At 34.5% G+C, this 19053-nt stretch overlaps 1 protein-coding gene across 1 annotated transcript in view; it reads right to left on the bottom strand.

Moving 5' to 3' along the window:
- Positions 1–17544, bottom strand: part of CNTNAP2 (contactin associated protein 2) — a 1422658-nt gene extending 1405114 nt beyond the window's left edge. The window contains exon 1 of the mRNA XM_058444445.1: positions 17452–17544. Coding sequence (XP_058300428.1) covers positions 17452–17544 — 93 coding nt within the window. The remainder of the gene's footprint in view (positions 1–17451) is intronic.
- Between the last annotated feature and the right edge of the window lie 1509 nt (positions 17545–19053).

The raw sequence follows: 19053 nt of genomic DNA, 5'->3' as shown, positions 1-19053 counted from the left end.
CCAATCTAATTGGTACTTTTATTGGATTTTATGTGGAATATACACAGAGTTTAGTAAGATAAATTATCCAAAACTGAAATTATGGTAAAAAGATTACTAAATGCCTTATCATACTGAAGAATTATCTAACAAACTTGTTTACAAAATACTGATTTTATAGAGAAATGCATATTTTTTCTTATTATCATTGAATAGAACTGAGGTTCTCCAAAGATAAATGTCAGCTTATAGAAGACTAATAAATTACAAAAGAATCTTTTTCTGATAGAGATGTTAATGGTTCCAGCCAACAGAAATGATGGCTCAGTTACAGATTTATTGCCTATAGGACATTATTAGCCAATTTTGCATCTAATTGAAGTAATCTTATCTCAACATTCTTTCATTCATTGATCATATTCTCTCATATCTGTTATTTTTTAAGCCAGCTCTAGTATCCTGCTAGTTTCCTCATGAATAAGTTAAATAAATCTTTGATATATGCTCACTTTATATTTGTACAAGAATCATTTTTTTAAACATTTTGAAATTTAGACTTGAGAGTGCATTGTAAAGAGTTGTTTAGTAAAAATAAGTTTACTGTTCTTTACTCACTAAATAAATCAGTTTACTGTTCTTTATTCACTATTTCCTATCTTTGGCATTATGAAAAATTGTAATTTTTAAAAAAGAAGTTAAGAATGTTAAAAATTTAAAGGTAATTTGAAACAAAATCAAATTTTGCTTGAGATGCTTTTAGAAACCATTTTGTAGAGTTTTCATCTGTAGGTAAGGTAGCCAGTTATAGCATACATTATAGCATACATAGGAAACATCACAATACAATAATTACAATTTCTAGTAGAGAAATCCCACTAAAGAAAAAAAATGCAGTATTTTCAAATAGCATGTAATAACAAATTACATCCCATTAATGTATTTTAAGAAATGACTGTAGTTATTATACTTTCCAGTTAAATAACGTGTGTGTAATGCTGAAGAATATAATATGAAATAAATGGCGATGTTGGGAAGGAAGATAACTGGGAGGATGGTGGGAAAAGAGGTGAGGAAAAAAGAATAAAATATGATGGAAGAAGTAGCAGAAATAAAGGACCTGAAGGAGAAGGAGAATAGCCCTTTTTAAATGTATCAACCTACTTTATTTGCAGTAGAAAAGAGAAGTCAGGAAATCCTTTACATTGATTTCTTTTTTTTTTACTAGCTTAAATTGCTAACATATTATTAAGAATAAATGCAGGAACATTTTTGTCAAGCATCCCAAATCATCAATCTCTTCCTTCAGTAGTTTATGTGCTCAGAGTGTCCATTGGCTGGACACATTTTTCTCTATGGAATCACAGCAGGCCTGTCTTTCTGTGCACAGTGACCTAGGCAGTAGACCTTTCTCAGTGATCTCTACAGGATCCAGCTATAACTTCCCTGTGGCCCATTCACTTTGACCCCCATTTTTCATTGAAAAATAATTAAGTAATTCAAAAAACTATTTTGTGCCTTATTCATCTAACTTTCTTATAAGAAGCAATATGGGTCTGTCCAAAGTCACCTCTCAGAAGCAAAACGCCTTAAATATAATTCAAACATTTGAAAACTAATTTTTAGGCACTTTGGCAAATCAAGAAAATCAGTTTGTTCAGATGAAACCATCTGTCAATATGCCTTCAAGAGTTTGCAATTCACTCATCAAATGGAACCAGTTCTTATTAAAAGGCCCTGAGAAAAAGTAGTTTGTATGGATTTATGATAATCCAAACATATACTTTATAGTATCTTTTTAATTCTTGCTATTTTATAGATTTTCTTCAGCAGACTCCATCATGAACAAGAGGGGAGATTTGAATACAGGAATATCAGATTCCTTAAATCCATGTAATTCTTTGCTGTTTGAGATTTCCTGTCATGCTAAATACAAGAGCACATCTGGCTTGAACTCTGAAGAAGAACAAAGATATTTTCTTTTCATCAATGACAGTTAGACAAGCAATCAGATACTAGATTAAAAGACTGACAGCGCTCACCGGTTTTTCCGTGCCTTCATGACTTGTGAGAGCTAGCTAACTTCTGCTCAAATTAGCACTGATGTGTCAGAAAGTTTTTGAAAAGTCGCACGGCTTTCAATCTCCTAGAACTCAAATAGAAAATTATCAAATTTCTGGTGTTCCCAAGGGGTGAGCACAGTGCTCAAGCAATGAAAATTAGGTAAGTACTTTTAAAGTACTCAGTTAAAGCAGAGATTTTGCCACACGATATACTTCATAGTAGTATCTATTGCTACTTCACAGAAGTGACAGTTACTTTGCCTGTCATCCCTAAGAAGGAAGAAATTGAAAGCGAGTATATTACCTTCTCAGTTCTTACTGTAGACACTACATCCTGGGAGCTATGTGCCAATGTGTAGGATATATTAGAGATAGAATATAAGTTTGATGGTGATGAACGTGAACAGAACATGATAGTTTATAAGACATCTAAGACCTCTCTTTTAAAATATTTCTGGTGTGTTTTTACCCTTCTTAAATTCAAAAGAAAACAGCATTAAAAAAACCGACATGTGTGAAATTTACATATTGATACAACAGCAGTTCAATGACTCAATCCCATTATATCCTCAAAAATGTATAAATAATCAAGAATTGTTACCACCTGCTCATTACCCCAGCATCACCAAGGTTCTCTTTTATGAATAAGCCATGGGATTATATTATCACTATTTCCACTCACTAAAGCAAATGAGTCTTTAGATGTTATAGGGCATGGTGTTTTCAAAATGGTAATTAAAAAAAATAGGCCGGGCACAGTGGCTCACACCTGTAATCCCAGCACTTTGGGAGGCCGAGGCGGGCGGATCACAAGGTCAGGAGATCGAGACCATCCTGGCTAACACGGTGAAACCCCGTCTCTACTAAAAATACAAAAAAATTAGCTGGGCGTGGTGGCGGGTGCCTGTAGTCCCAGCTACTCAGGAGGCTGAGGCAGGAGAATGGCGTGAACCCAGGAGGCGCAGCTTGCAGTGAGTGGAGATCGCGCCACTGCACTCCAGCCTGGGCGACAGAGCAAGACTCTGTCTCAAAAAAAAAAAAAAAAAAAAAGAAGTCACTTTTTTGGATGATGCCAGCATGTTGGCTATAGAATAAAAAATGATTATCTGCTATATTTGAAGACAAAACAATACAATATAATTAAAAATAAGAAATGTCAGACAGGTGCTAAGAACTTTATATTATCACAGTTCCCCCAGTAACCCTACTCTGTCCATTTTACCAATGAGATCCAGAAGTTGGAGCAGTGTGCCCACAGCCACTTCAAGAGCTCATGCTTCCTGCTCCTTTAAATCCAATCTATGCCTTGAATCACACAAACTAAACAACAAGTCATTCATTTATCTTTTGTTTCCTGAACTGCCTAAAAATATACTCTGAGGGAAAAAAGAAAAAAAAAACACTCTGTCAAAAGCATCCATAAACATTCATTGAGCACAATTAAAGTTAACATTTGCTGAAATGATTTAAGAAATTAATTCCTTAGTGTTTACAAATAACTTTTATATGACATTTTATAGTAAGGCTTCTTTTTCCATTTGGCATTAATAATCCTAATATTCTGTATTAATTTGTCAGGCATCTCAATTAGAGCAGTCAACAAAAGAGAATAACATATTAGCATGTGTTTCTTAACGCTGTAGACAAAGAGCTGAAGAATCTCCAGGGACTGATTAACTATGAGTATGTATTATGGATGGCCTCTTCTTTATTTTTTTGTTTCCTGTTGGCAAGATTTGAGGTCTTTCACTCCGGGTTAACCACCTTTCCACCAAACACTAGCAGGGGAGCTTAATGTTGCTGTTAAATCAATCCACTTGGTTTGGCGTGTTGGCAGTTTGGTTGGGTGGGAGGTGTTGGTGAGCAAAGCAGGCTTTCAGATTTGAACCTTACGTTAAACCAAAGAGAAAATATTAAATATTTGGATTATTGGATCTTACGTAAGTTTTTTTAATCCGTGCTATGTTCTCTACTTTGAATTAAATAAATAATTATTTACTTTCATTTCTGGGAAGTTAGCCTATTTATTTATTGTTGGATGATGTACTAAACGTTTCCATGGTTACTGATAAAACGTAAGATATTACACCAGTGGATAAAAGGTAGACCATCATAAACCACACTCATAGAACAAACCAATGTATTACAAATTACTAGGCGTTATTTTAGAAAAGCAAACATGCACTTTAACAATATATGTTTTAATTAGAAAAAACCCTATAAAAAATTCAAATGATACAGGGTTTGTTATGTTACATTCCTGAAATTTTAAGTCCTGCTGGGAAAATACATTTGTTTGGGAACACAGAATAATTAACATTAAAATGAGCATCTATAGCATACAGACTGCTTTAGTGAATTCATTCAATGATATCTAAGGGCTGAGTGCCAGAAAAACATCACTGGAAGTCTCCTTGTGGAGAGGCATTGTTACAGCTCTGATCTCACACCACAAACATCCCTTTTTCCATTTCATAACTCATTGTGCTTCTAATATAGACAAATTAGCTAATGTGCATTCATATTTTTACCTTGCATCTTTCATTAACTTGTCCACAACTTCATATAAACACAAAGCATGTCAGAAGAGAGAAATAATTAGATTTCTGTTGCCGGCTCTTAGCACTGTATTTGGGTCATGGTAGACACTGGGTCTACCAATATTCCTCTTATTCCAAAGAGGAATAAGACAGGATTCCTCTTTCAAGAAACTCAAATTGTATTGGAGAAGTATAGATAGAGATAAACAGTAAGAAAATACTTCATTATATATCACAAGACAATGATGATTACTTTCAGAATAAATTATGCTAAGAACACATGCTGTAAACATTCAGAGGGGATAGATGTACATGGATGAAGTATTGTAGCAATGTTCCATGAAAAGGCAGAAAGAGAATTAGATCCTGAAGACAGGATCATCTTCAGGAAGAAAAGGCAATGAGGAGGAGGAAAATAATTTTAGATGGAAGAACAGCTGGTATCAAAGTGTTTACAAGAAGACTGAGTTTTTAGGGACAGTATATTTTGTGAGGTTGGCTAAAATGGATGCTTCATGTAAGAAAAACATAAATAAAATATTGATATTTTACTGAGGAGATCACTTAGCACAAAGCTAAATGTTTAGTTCTCATTCCAAAGACAAACGGAAGTTTTAATATTTCCTTCACTTCCCTCCAGGTCTAGCACACCCCTCGATATTCAGTACACCACAACTGCAAACCGTATTCCAGGGACACCTCTCAGTGACTAGCAAAATGGCTGACCCGTTCTGTCAAAGTTACCTTGATCTATTTGAATCTATTAAAAAATAGGACCAATGACTTAGAAAATTAATTTTAATCATTCTACGACATACTTGCTATCATATAATTAATATTTAATAAACTATTATTCAAGAAATCACATTGAATTATTTTTCTATACATATTTGGATTATGCTTGTTTGTCATTTTTGGGGGTCAAAATGGTTTTAAAAGAACTTTGGTAAATGTTGATCCATTAATTTGATTTTTATCATCTATAAGAGTTAGCTCTCTGTAACTTGGAGATTCAATTTTAAACACACTTTTCCACATCACTACACATCTGTGTTTACACTGGCTGCAATACTAGCAGGTCCCAAAAGGCCTCAGTATTTATTTATTTATCTACATAGCTTTGGGCAGGATTGGGGAGCTCTTTCACTTGCTCCTCTCTTTTTATTTCTAAGTCAGTTTTATATCCAAATCAAAACATTCAATTTAATTACAAATTATGTTTTCAAAAGCTTTGGCATGACAACTTCTCAAAGATATTTCAAAGCCTAAATTCGTTTCATTGATTCTTGACTAGCCTCAAATATCACAATTGTCAAGTTTCATACTGATCAACTTTTAAATTTTATATAGAATTAAAACTCTCTAAAATTAATCTGTCATTTACTTTCAAGTTGTGACCACAATTACAACTACTAGTTAGGTTCAATTTCAAATTAAAATTTACTCCTTAATATTAGTACGTTTTCAAAGTACTACTTCATCTTCCTAATTACTTTCTGATTTTTCTCTTTCTCAGACAATTTTAAACATAAAGCAAAAACTTTAAGAATACTATGAAGAACATTTTATTCCTTCTCAATCACTTAAAAGTAAGTTGCTGGCTGACTTTTCATCATCCCCAATATTTTACTCTGTAATTTCTACAAACAAGAATATGCTCTTATATAACCAAGACAAACCTTAGAATGAGGGCTTTTACATCTATTACTACTATCTAATGCACAAATCTTATTTAGAGTTCCCCAATTATGGCACCACTATTTTTTATAATATTGGAGCAGAAAAGGGGTGACTCCTTCCCACCCCATCATAAAGGTCATGACTGACATTCCTATAACAAAATACAGATTAACAAGAGAAAAGCAGAACAAATATATTTCATTATGGTTTTACATAACATGGAAGCCCTCATGATGAAGAATTAAATAAAGAGGGAAAAGGATCCATGTTTATGCTTAGGTTCAATGAAGAATGGACCGGCATGCAGAACTGTGATTAGAAAAAAGGATTTGGTCTAATTCTCGTAGACCCAGCTGGGGAAACCCAGCCAGGCTTACCTGGATTCTTCTTGGCCTCTCTATGCAGTGTTCCTTCCTCCTGGGTATGGAGCTGGACCCTTTCTGGAATGGCTGCTATCAAACAAGGAAAGTCAGAGACTTTCTCTATGGCCAGCTCTTACCCAGATAAGACAGGAAAATATGACAATAATATTTTTAGTTTGTATGGCTGGCTTTGGGAAAAAGGGCTTCTGGTTCCTAAGACCTGCTCTGGGGAGAAGAATTCTAGTTTCCGTGGCTTGTCTCAGAGGACAATGAGTGGCATGGAATAGGAGGCCAGAGATAAACTTTGCTTTCAAGGCTGCTTCTGAGGCCTTCACTTTTGAGTATGGTTTTCTGAGCTCCAACAATACCAAAAGGATCCAGTTCAGAATCCCATGTCACATGTAGTTTTTATGCCTCTTTCAATCTAGAACAGTTGCTTTTCTTTCTGTCACCCTCACAACCTTGTTCCTTTTTTTTTTCGAGATGGAGTCTCACTCTGTTGTCCAGGCTGGAGTGCAGTGGTGCAATCTCCGCTCACTGCAACCCCTGCCTCACCTCCCAGGTTCAAGTGATTCTCCTAACTTAGCCGTCCAAGTACCTGGGATTATAGGCATGCACCACCACGTCAAGCTAACTTTTGTATTTTTAGTAGAGACGGGGTTTCACGATGTTGTCCAGGCTGGTCCTGAACTGATGACCTCAGGTGATCCACCTGCCTCAGCCTCCCAAAGTGCAGGGAGTACAGGTGTGAGCCACCACACCTTGATACTTCTATATCACAGGCCAGTTCTCCCATTGACAATGCATCAATTCGGTTTTGTCTTTTGATTCCTCAGGATAAAATTCAGGGTAGGTATTTTGGCAGAAATACACAGAGGTGAAGTTTCCTCAAATGGGGCAGGATATTAATTTGTTCCATTTATGGTGATACTAACTTTGATCACATGCCAGCTTCTCTACTGTGGAAGGTACCATTTCTTCCCTTTGCGATTAAGAATTATTGTGGGGGGGGAGGTACATTTAGAAGATGTAAATATTCCATTCCCCATCAAATTTTAACCCGCTAGTTTTCTCAGCAAGTATATTTCTTAGCAGCATTGATTATCGCTACAATGATTGCTATATTTTGATTTCCTGATTCCATCATTCCTTCTACACTGACTAGTTGGTACTCTTCTACAAGAAAAAGCTTTCTCTTCTCTCCATTTATTTACTCATGTCTTTGTCCATAACCATATGAACTGAAAAATTCCTATTTTATTCAGTGAGTTATAACAGGGTAGCATCATTACATAGTTTGATGCTCGAATTGTTCCAGATTTGGCCAATGGGATCCCCTCTAAACTCACTCCTATGTACTTCTGCCAGGTTACCATCATCCTTTGGTATTTCCTTACTTTCTGGCACAAATAGATATTTTAGATTTGTATATACGTGTCTTGTTTCAGCCCCAAAATTTGTCATTTTTTTCCAAGAAGGCATAATCCATTAATCAAAAATGATACTAAAGAACCAAGATCTAGGCCAGGAATGGTGGCTCATGTCTGTAATCCCAGCACTTTGGGAGGCTGAGGTGAATGGATCACCTGAGGTCGGGAGTTCAAGACCAGCCTGGCCAACATGGGGGAAACCATGTCTCTATTAAAAATACAAAAATTAGCTGGGTGTGGTGGCGCATGCCTGTTATCCCAGCTACTTGGGAGGCCAAGGTGGGAGAATCACTTCAACCCAGGAGGTGGAAGTTGCAGTGAGTCCAGATCGTGCCACTGCACTCCAGCCTGGTTGATGGAGCAAGACTTTGTTTCAAAAAAAAAAAAAAAAAAAAAAAAAAGAACCAAGATATAGATGCCTGGTGTGTTCAGTGATACTGGAGCATACTGGAGCATTGTTGCTCCTAGGCGCTTCCAATGGGCAGAGCTACATATACATTTACATCAGTATGTATTTTCATATTATTCATCTATATACATTAATAACTGTGAAAAGTATATAGCTTCTAAAGTATCTGACTGATTTTGTTGAAACATTGTGACAGTCACGCTCCAAAATTTAAGCTGATGACTTATCTCTTAAGCTCTAGGTAGAAGGAAGTCTATAGAATTTGCTACTAGTTGAAGCTCTCATTAATGTTGGGAACTAGATTGATAAGTATTCTACTAGATGTTGAGCTAAGCTATTCTATATTTTCCCTATTAAAACAAAAGCCTTATTTTTATCTGTAATGATCCATATTTATATGTATTTTCTTTCATTCAATTGAATTGCAAATTCAAAATAAACAGCTTGAAAAGTCCACTGGCTACAAATGATACCCTTTTGAAGGGAAATTATTAATTCAGCACAACTCCAAGAGAAATAAACAACACAGTTCTACAGCCAAGGTAAGTGCACATATTGGACTAAGTCTGGATGAAAACTGTCAGTTGACAAACTGCTACCATATAATAACCACCAATTTTGTTAGAAATTACATGGCTTGATTTTTGTTCATGAGTCCTTTTCGCAATCAGACATTAGGTTTTTATAAATCTGATGTTTTATAAGCAGAATGGGGAAAAATCGGACGATTATCAGAATATTGACCTTATTGTTTTTGAATTACTCCCACTACTAAATATTAAGACATACGTGTTAGCAAGAGGTGTTACATTTAACAAAGTAAAGACAGATAGGTACACTTGACATGGAAACTTGTGCTACTTATATGTATGTTTGTGTATGTGTTTGTGTTTTGTATATATGCATAATCTAGATCCTTGGAAGGCATTTGTATAATTTTTCTATTTTTTAAAGAAAAGCTTCAGATTAATATTACCCAAAAATAGCCCACTTGAGCATTAAAAGTATTTTGAACTTAAGGCAACTGAAAAAAAATATCCAAATACCAGAAGACCTCTCTGCCCTCCCTCATCTACCTGAACACACAAAACAACTTCTCGTTTTGAAGACTATGTCTCTCTTCTCTTTCTCAATTTTCGTATTAGAAGAAGAATAACCACTTTATCACCCGAGACAATAAGGTACAGAGAAAAAGTCCAGACAAATAAACCTTGCGAACTAGGCTTTATCTACCATTAGTCTCCCTACATATTTGCCTTTCCAAAATTTGCTGGCCGCAGAGGTTCAAAGTCCTTTGCTTTTGTTTTGCTGCTTATCTATAAAATTATTTTTGTCAGAATGCTATATAAGCCTACATCGTAACCAATCCTTTGAGTTACTTATGGCTGTGTACTTACGTGTGTATGCACAACGTATGTCTTAAAAAAACTCCTGGTTTTTTTTTTTTGTTTGTTTTCTTTTGTTAACTTATCTTTCTTCAGTCTAATTTGCAGGGACCCAACCAATAAACCTAATATGAATAGAGAAAAAATATTTTTTCCATTTCCTAAAATTATTACAATTTCTTAAAGTAAAGTGGTTCCTACACCAGGTATAGTAAACTAAAGTGCAAATTTTGAAAAAGAATCACCATAGTAAGCCACCTCTTCTTGAAGTATTGTCAGATAAAGACCATAAAAATTATAGTTCATTCTCTCTTTATATATTAGAAATAATGGAAGTTTAGAACCAGCTGGTTCTCATTATTTTCTGCTCCTCCTTCCTTGAGTAGGTCATTCAATACGCTTATAACCAAGATTAACAAGACACGGTCTTTCCTTATTGTTACTACAAATGACAGTTTAGAATATTCTGCTAGTGGATCCTAAAAAAAATAATGAATAGAATGTTAGGGGTTGAATAATTGGGTCTATTGAAAATGCGGGGCCACCCCAAATTAGGTATTTCCTTAGTGGATAATATTGGGTTGATATGCAATAATGTATTAGACACTTGTCATATTAAATAATTTTAACAAGAAACAGGAAAATGAACTTGCACTTATTTTATTAGAAGCTTAGCTTTTCTTTCCATTGATGATTAGGGAGAGAAGCTCATTTATTTTATTTTAGTATATTTTATTATGTCAAAAGCTATTAAGGAAATATGTATTTTTTTGTAATTTACTTATTGGAGAGTGAGTATGATTTTCTCTTTTGTTGGTGTGACTAAAGATAGTTCTGAAGTACTTATACAACCCACAACCAAGAAACTAGAAATTAAATATGCTCAGATATTTTAAGATATTTAATTTTATGAATGCTGAATTTACATTAATTATAGATACTTTAGTAATTGTAGTCGGGTTATAGGAAACCCAGAAAAAAAGGTGTCTTTTTTCTTACTTACACAACCCACAATCCACAACCAAGAAACTAGAAATTAAATATGCTCAGATATTTAATTTACATTAATCTGATGAAGGTAATGAAATTCAATAACATAACTATAATTATATAAAAGGTGGCTTTTTTCTTATTTTTTAAAATTTCAGGACAATTTACTGCATTTATTTGAATGAAGAAAAGCATTAGAGTAGGTAGCTAGATAGACAGGTAGATAGACAGATAGATAGCAGGAAAGGAAGCCCCAGAAGTTCTAAACACCTTGCACCACTCGGAATCAATGCGAAAAGAAAATTTATGCTCTGTGGTTAGAGCAATCAGAATTAACAGTAGCCACATCTGGACTTATGGTTAGGCTTATCCGGCCCTAACTGGGGCTTACCTGGCCCTAGCAGAAAATCACTTCAGTAGGGACTTTCCCCAGTAGCGAGCATGTGCATTTTGACTTGGCTCACTCTAAAGGTAACATTTTGCTCATCATAACAGTAAAAAACACACCCATGGGTGGGGATTTAAAATACTAATGAAACATGCAACATATGTACTAGTGTAGTACACATGTTTTGAGACCTCCCAAAATGTGCTTACTGGTAACACCTCTTTATGCCCATTTGTAAATATTCATGTAAAACTCTCATAAAGGGGGTTCCCCAGTGTCAGTCAATGCATCTCATTCTTGAGCAGCCCACTCTGACTCGGCTTTCAGCGTGTACTTTTTTCTTTAAATAAACATTCCCATTGCTGAATTGCCACTGCGTGTCTCTTGGCAGAATTCTTTCCTCCAAGAAGACAGGAACCAAGGACCCATACTCCCCAGTAACAAAAGCATTACAAAGAAACATAGTAAAATGACAGGAGCCTTATGTTCTAACAGTCTAAAAGGAAGATGACTAGAAGTGTCTATGAAGATGTTTTATACTCATAAATTTTCCTTATTATCACACACTTTAAAACTCAAAATACAGAAAAGATTTAGTTTAGAGAAAATAAATTTAATTTTTCTTGTGGGAGAGGAAGAATCTTCTTTTTTCTGAATATGCATTTTATGTCATCTATTTAATTCTTGTATTTATATTGAAAGGTATCATAATATGCAACCCCAAAATACACCTCCTTAGCATATGCATTATTTTGAGCTAAAGGCCCTGAGGAATGGCAGACACCAGAAAAGCTCTAAAAACAGGGCATAAATTTTCATTTTGTAAAATAAATTTACATGTATAAAGGAGATTTCTATTTGTCAAAGATATCTCCCTTTCCCATACCAGGCAATGGATAACTCTTAAATCTTATGGATTGAGAAGACACCTACATAAATCTGTATAACAAACCTCACTAAAACAACCCTTGTTTAGTATACTTCTCCTGGTCACTTTCCCAGCTAGTCCCCCTTGCCCAGAAACCCAAAACGCTTTTTTCTTTTTTGAGCCAAAGATGTTATATAAGCCTATATTCTAACTACCCCTTTGGATTACTCATTACTGGGTACTCCTATATATATGCATGTGCATGGTGTGCATGTTAATAAATTTCTATTTAGTTTTAGTTTCTCGTTAATCTGTCGTTTTCCAGTCTAATTTACGGGGCTCCAGCCAGATGGGTAGAGCCATCTCTATGATGAGTAGAAGAAAAAGAATCTAAAATAAGTAAAATAAAAAGACTATCACCCCCCTCCTACAATAAGATACATGATACTGTAGGAAACCAGGATAGGACACCCCAAAATATGTCTCCATAAGGATTATTTTGAGCTGATTATTTTGAGAAACTGCAGACAACAAAGAAGCTCTGAAAATGAAGTAGAAGTTACTCTTTTTAAAGAGAAATACTTATCTCTAAAGGAATGTTCCATCTGCAAGGGCGGCTTCCTTTCAGTACCCAGAAGAAAAGGACAACTAAGTCACCAGAGACTCTTTTCAATGGAGAAGGCACGGGTTTAAGTCTGCATAACAGAACTTATCATGGATTACTGTACTTTTCTCGGTCACCTTACCATCACTGCCCCCTGGCCCATATCCTTCTTTCTTTGTTTCACTTGAAGGTGGTATTTAGGCCTAATCTCTAAGCCATGTCTTTGACTTATTCATTTTTCTGGGTATCTCCCACGTGTAAATGAGGTATACAAGTTAATAAACTTCTTTTCGCTTTTATCTTCTACATTTGTCTGTCTCTTCCAGCTACGAACTCAATAGGATAGAGAAAAAATTCTTTTTCCTCCTCTACAATACTTTCATATAATACATTTAAAATATTGGTTATTGTGTATGGATCATACAAAATAACAAGGGTTGCACCTAGGAATATCTGTGAGATTAAAGAGGAGACAACGATGTTACCGATTACATTATTTCCCTTTTTAAAGTTATGAACTATTCCTATTCCCGAGGATAGAAAATCAGAGTGAAGAATACAAAAATAACTATGTCACACCTCCCAGATTTAACGAGTATTTGAATCTTACCATATATTTCAGATCATTTTAAAAAATAAAATGTGACACAGCTTTGAAGCTCTTCCTGATATTTTGATCCTGCCTCCGGAGAGACCAATACTATCTTCAGTTTGGTGGGTGTCTTCCACATCTGTGGTTTTCTGATTTTGGAATAAGTCACTGTATTATTTAAATACACATATAACTTTATTTTGTGTTTTAAAACTTTATACATTTATCACTGTTATGTGCTCTCAACAATTTGTTTTTACTTCTCACTCAATAATATATTTTCTAGTATAATCCATATTATCTAATTCATTCGTTTTAACACAAGCAAAACTAGCTAGGTAGCCTTGGAGAAGCTAATTAATTCTGTATGCTTCAATTTCTCATCTACAAAATAAAGGCAATAATAAAAGTGTGAGTTGTAGTAATTAGATCAGTATATGTGAATTAAACTAAGATTCTGTTAGTGTAAATATTCTCTTATCAGGAATATTTATCTGTAAGTTGAAGTGTTAGATCAATGGATATGAACACTTTCAACTCTGCCATACAATGACAAATTATTTATAAAAGTGATTGTACCAACCTAGACTTTTCAGTAGTATATGAGGGAAAATTTCTCTTCCCCACTTGCCAGTAAATATTTGGTATTCCAGAAATTTATATTTTTACCTATCTAGCCAATATGAAGTGTCACATTTTAGTTTAATTTGCATTTCTAAATTTTCCCATATTTATTGGACATTTAGAATTTTTTCTTCTGTTATGACCAATTGCTTATTTTTCTACAAGGTCAATTATTTTCTGGTTGATTTTTAGAACTTTGTATATTCTGAAAACAAATATTTCATTTGTTGTTTAAGTTTCAATTATATTATCCCAATCTATGTAATGGCTTCATTTTGTTCCTGTAGTTTTCTTGTTATTTTTGTTACCATTTTTCTTTTTCTTTTTTTTTTTTTTGGTATATGAGTTTTAAGTTCTAATATTATGGAATTCATCGATTTTATTCTTCAATAGTTTTTTGTACATCTAACCAAATATATTTCCTCACCAAGTATCATGGAAATATATTCTTATTTTGAATTTATTGTTACTGTACCTAATTAACAAGCAAAAACGAAGTTAAATGATATTTTGAAATTTCTGAGACAGGGTCTCACTCTCTCACTCAGGCTAAAGTGCAATGGCATAAACATAGCTCAGAGTAATTTTTAATTCCTGTGCTTAAGGAATCTTCCTGCCTCAGCCACCTGAGTAGCTAGGACTACAGATGTGCACCATCATGCCTGGCTAATTTGTAGATAAGAAGGCTCACTATATTAGTCCAGGCTGGTCTTGAACTCTCAGCCTCAAATGGTCCTTCCACCTCACTCAGCCTCCCGTAACTCTGGGCTCATAGACATGAGCCACTGCACCCAACCAGTTAAATGGCATTAAATGGTTCCTAACAAAAGTAGACATTTTTTTGCTTTATCCCTCAAAATCACCATTACCCTCTCTTTCTGTGGCAATTTTGTACATATATCATATATATATATATATATAAATATATAAATACTATGCATGCATATCTATTTGTTGATTTATTAATTTTAAATATTTTCTATTGACTGATTTTAGTTGAGATTTTAACTCTTACATTGTATTTCCTCTATTCCCCATTTTTTATCACAGCAGTTTAGTTATCCTGCCTTTTTTGGTTTAATAATATTAGATATTTGTATTAATATAACTTTGCAAGTATTATTCAAAAGTTATCAGTGTAGTGTACAATAATTACGTTTTTTTCTCACTTTTTGTTAATAGCCCCTTTTTAACTTGCTACTTTTTTCTGTGGGGGGTAGGTTTGCCTATTCTTACGTCTTAGTAGTCTCTCATTATAATTATCTACAAGATCAATCACATAACGTAATCTACTTGCAGTCCTACGTGGAGAACTCAGTTCTATCGGAATTGATTTTGCTCTAGTCATGCTACACAGCTGTCAATATAGGACTTTCAGTTCTGTCAGCCTCAGAATTTAGTTTGCCTTTTATTTAAGTAGCACTTTCTTTATGTTCCCTCTACTATCTTCTTCCTTATTCATTTCTTTGTTTGAAAGGACACATAGTCACCCTGGGACTTCTCTTCCTCAGAATGCTAGAGATAACCCTTTTCTGTTAGTCCTTTGGTTTTCTAAATCCTTGTCTTTTTTTCCAGGTTTGCTTCTTTTTTTTTTTTTTTTTTTGGAAGGAATATCCTTGCTGTGTTCTGAATGTTTGTGTCTCCCGAAATTTATTTGTTGAAATCCTAATCTGCAAGACAATGATACTGGGAGATGGGGAGTTTATGAGCTGTTAAGATCCTAAGGAAAGAGCCCTCACGGTTAGGATTAGTGCTCTAATGAAGAGACCTAATAGAGCAAGTTGGACTCTTCCACATGTAAGGACACAGCTAGATGGCACCATCAATGAACCAGAAAGCAAGCCCTCACCAAACATTGAATCTGCTCATACTTTGATCTTGGACTTCTTGACCCCCAGAGCTGTGAGAAATAAATTTCTGTTATTGATAGTTTATGGCATTTTGTTATAGCAGCGCAAATGGATGCAAATAATCCTCTAGTAGCTTGCTTGGCATGAAAGTAAAGGGGGTAAATTTTGTGACATTTTGTTTGTCTGAGAATATATGTGTTCATTCTAACAACTTATTAATAATTAGCTCACTATAGAATTCTATACTGGAGATAATCTTTCTTCAGAATTCTATAGCATGATTGGATTATCTTCTTGCTTCCAGTATTGCTGTTGGAAAGTCCAAAGCCATTTTGATTTTTGATCTTTTGTATGTGATATATTGTTTGTTTGTTGTTGTTTTTGTCCCCACAGGAAGCTGCAGAACCTTCATTTTACCCTTATGGTTCTGAAGTTTAATATTTACATGTCTCTATGTGAGTTTGGCTGGACATTCTCTTTTTATCTTTAATTCTGAAAACACATAGCTCACAGTTATACAAAATGTTCTAAAATATTATATAATAAATACATCTTTTAATTATTCTCCTTGTATAATTTTCATTATTTTAATATCTGTTATCACACTTTATTACCCTACCTATTATATATTTCTATTTCATTGCCTTATGTTGTTTTACTTAGTGGATGATTTCCTTTCTCAATTTTACTTCTCCAAACTTATAGTGACTATTTTTTAAAATGTCTCCTATTAAACTTTTAACTTACCATGTCTTATTTTTAATTTCCAAACACTATTTCTTATAGCATTTTTAAATAAATTATTTGAGTCTATCTAAAAATATTAATATTTTTAAGCTTTCCTTCCCCTGTACAATTTCTATTTATTCCAAGTTATTTTTTTTCTTATCTTTTGTTTCTTTTTTATTCAGTGCTACATCTTTTTTTTTTTTTCTTATTTCCAATACCTGATAAGCTTTGTTACAGGGGAACCTGGACTTCAGAATCATTATAACTATCCTCATGGGGTAGTAAGATTTCTAGAGTCCTCTAACTAGTGGAATTTGGAAATAAGTCTCAGATTTTATGAAGAATTCATGGCTGGAGATAAAAATTACAGCATCGTCAGTGTTTAGGAGGCATTTGTGTTAGAAAGAGGTATAGAATTTAGAAAACAAAGAAGAAAATGCCCAGCACCAAGCGTTCTTTATAGGTAAGCCACAGTTATGATTTTCTATATATTAAGATCTATGATTTCTTTAAACCGGTATTTATTACCTTGAATAAATTCACATTTGATTCTTCCGCTATCTGTAAAATAATTAAAAGATGTGTGTCTGTTTTAAGTGTTCCATTTAAAGGTGCCCAATAGAAAAAGGACATTAAGAATAGTCAAACCTGAGGAAGGCAGAGCAAGACTGTGGATTAAGACTCTCCAGTGATCACCCACCTGAAGAAACATCAATTTCAACAACTATCCACAAGTAAAAATATCTTCGCAAGAGCTAAGAAAACCAAGTAAAAGATTACGGTACCTTGTTATAGCACAATAATTAGAAAAGACACACCAAAAAAGGTAGAACGGATATTTTTGCATTATCCATATTACCCAACCTCCAACCCCAGTTAGCACAGAACAGAGAGAGAGACACTGTTCACTTGGGAGAAAGAGAGGCAAGCAATCGTAGAACTTTGCCTTGGACCCAAATACCAGGCCCACCACAGTAAAAACCAGCATTAGGTAGACCTGCATGGTCTCTGACTTTAGCCTGGTATCTGTAGCCTGACCCTTTAGACTAACCATCGTGCAAGATAGGATCCCCCAGACCCTGCAAGAATGACTCAAATTCTAGTTCACATCACTACTGGCCAACTATAGCAGCCTTGGATTCTCAATAACCTACCAAAACAGGCAGACCTCAGAGGTCATGGGATTTAGACATGACCCATTGCTGTACTAGTCTCGGCAACTATGGGCTTCAAGTGCACCCTAGCACTGCACTAATTATAGAATTCATGGAATTTTAGCCCTGCATTATGGCAGGCTCTGTATCCATACAATTCTGACCAGTCACTATAACAGCTATGGTGGTTCAGGATATAAGACACCCCCTAGTACTGCAATAGCTGCAGTGGTCACGGGCTTAAGGATCACACCAGGTGGCCCACCCTTAATCTCTGGACAGGCTTAACACTGAAGGATATTCGTAGACAAAGGCAGACTGCAAAGACTGGAATAAGTACCCACTTCTATAGTATGCAGACATCAGCACATGGCCAAAAAAATCAAGAACAATCAGGAAAACATGAAGTCACCAAATGGACAAAAGTAATTGGCAACAACTAACCCTAAAAAGATGGAGATGTATGAAAAATGCCTCACGATAAAGTAAAAATAACTGTTTTAAGGAAGCTCAACAGATGTCAAAAAAATACAGAAAAACAACTAAATAAATGAAGAAAACATTGTGACTAAGATGAGTAAATAACAGACGAATTGAAATAATAATAATATTAAATCAAACAGAAATCCTAGAGCTGAAAATTACAATGAATGAAATTTTAAAAATCTATAGAGAGTATCAACAGAAGAACTTCTTAAGTGGAAGAGGATTCTCTAAACTGATACATAAGTTATTTGAAAATATACAAAGAGGAAAAAGGAAATAAAAGTAAAGAAAATGCAGAAAGCCTACAGGATTTCTGGGATAGCCTTAAATGAGCAAATATAATAATCATTGGCATTTAAAAAAAGCAGTGACAGATAAAGGTAAAATATTATTTTAAAAATTGTAGGAGAAAACTTTCCAAACTTGGAGAAAGATAGAAATATTTACAGGAAGGTAAAAGGTCTTCATTCTGATTTAATTTAAAGAAGATTACCCTCAAGATATACTGCAACTGTCAAAATCAAAGAAAAAAAGAGGATTTGGAAAGCAGCAGGAGCAAAGAAGCAAACCACAAATGACAAGAGTTCTAATAAGCCAATAGCAGACATCTGAAGAAAAATCTTATGGGCTAAGAGACAGCAGGATGATATATTCAAAGTGCTGGGGTAAAAAAATGTCAACAAAAGATACTATGCCCTGCAAAGCTGTCTTACAGAAATAAGAGAAATAAATAATTTCCCAGACAAACAAAAGCAAAGAGAGTTAGTCACCACCTTACAAGGAATGCTTCAAGGAGTTCTTCAAGCTGAAAGGAAAGCACACCAGTGAGTAAAACAAAAATCATTGAAAGTACAAAACTCACTGTAATGTAAGTACACAAAAATTCAGAATATTTTAATACTCTAATGATGGTGTATCAACCA

This window comes from Hylobates moloch, unplaced genomic scaffold, assembly GCF_009828535.3.
Source record: "Hylobates moloch isolate HMO894 unplaced genomic scaffold, HMol_V3 SCAFFOLD_1, whole genome shotgun sequence".
Lineage (NCBI taxonomy): Eukaryota > Metazoa > Chordata > Mammalia > Primates > Hylobatidae > Hylobates > Hylobates moloch.
This window is presented reverse-complemented; position numbering and strand designations above follow the sequence as displayed.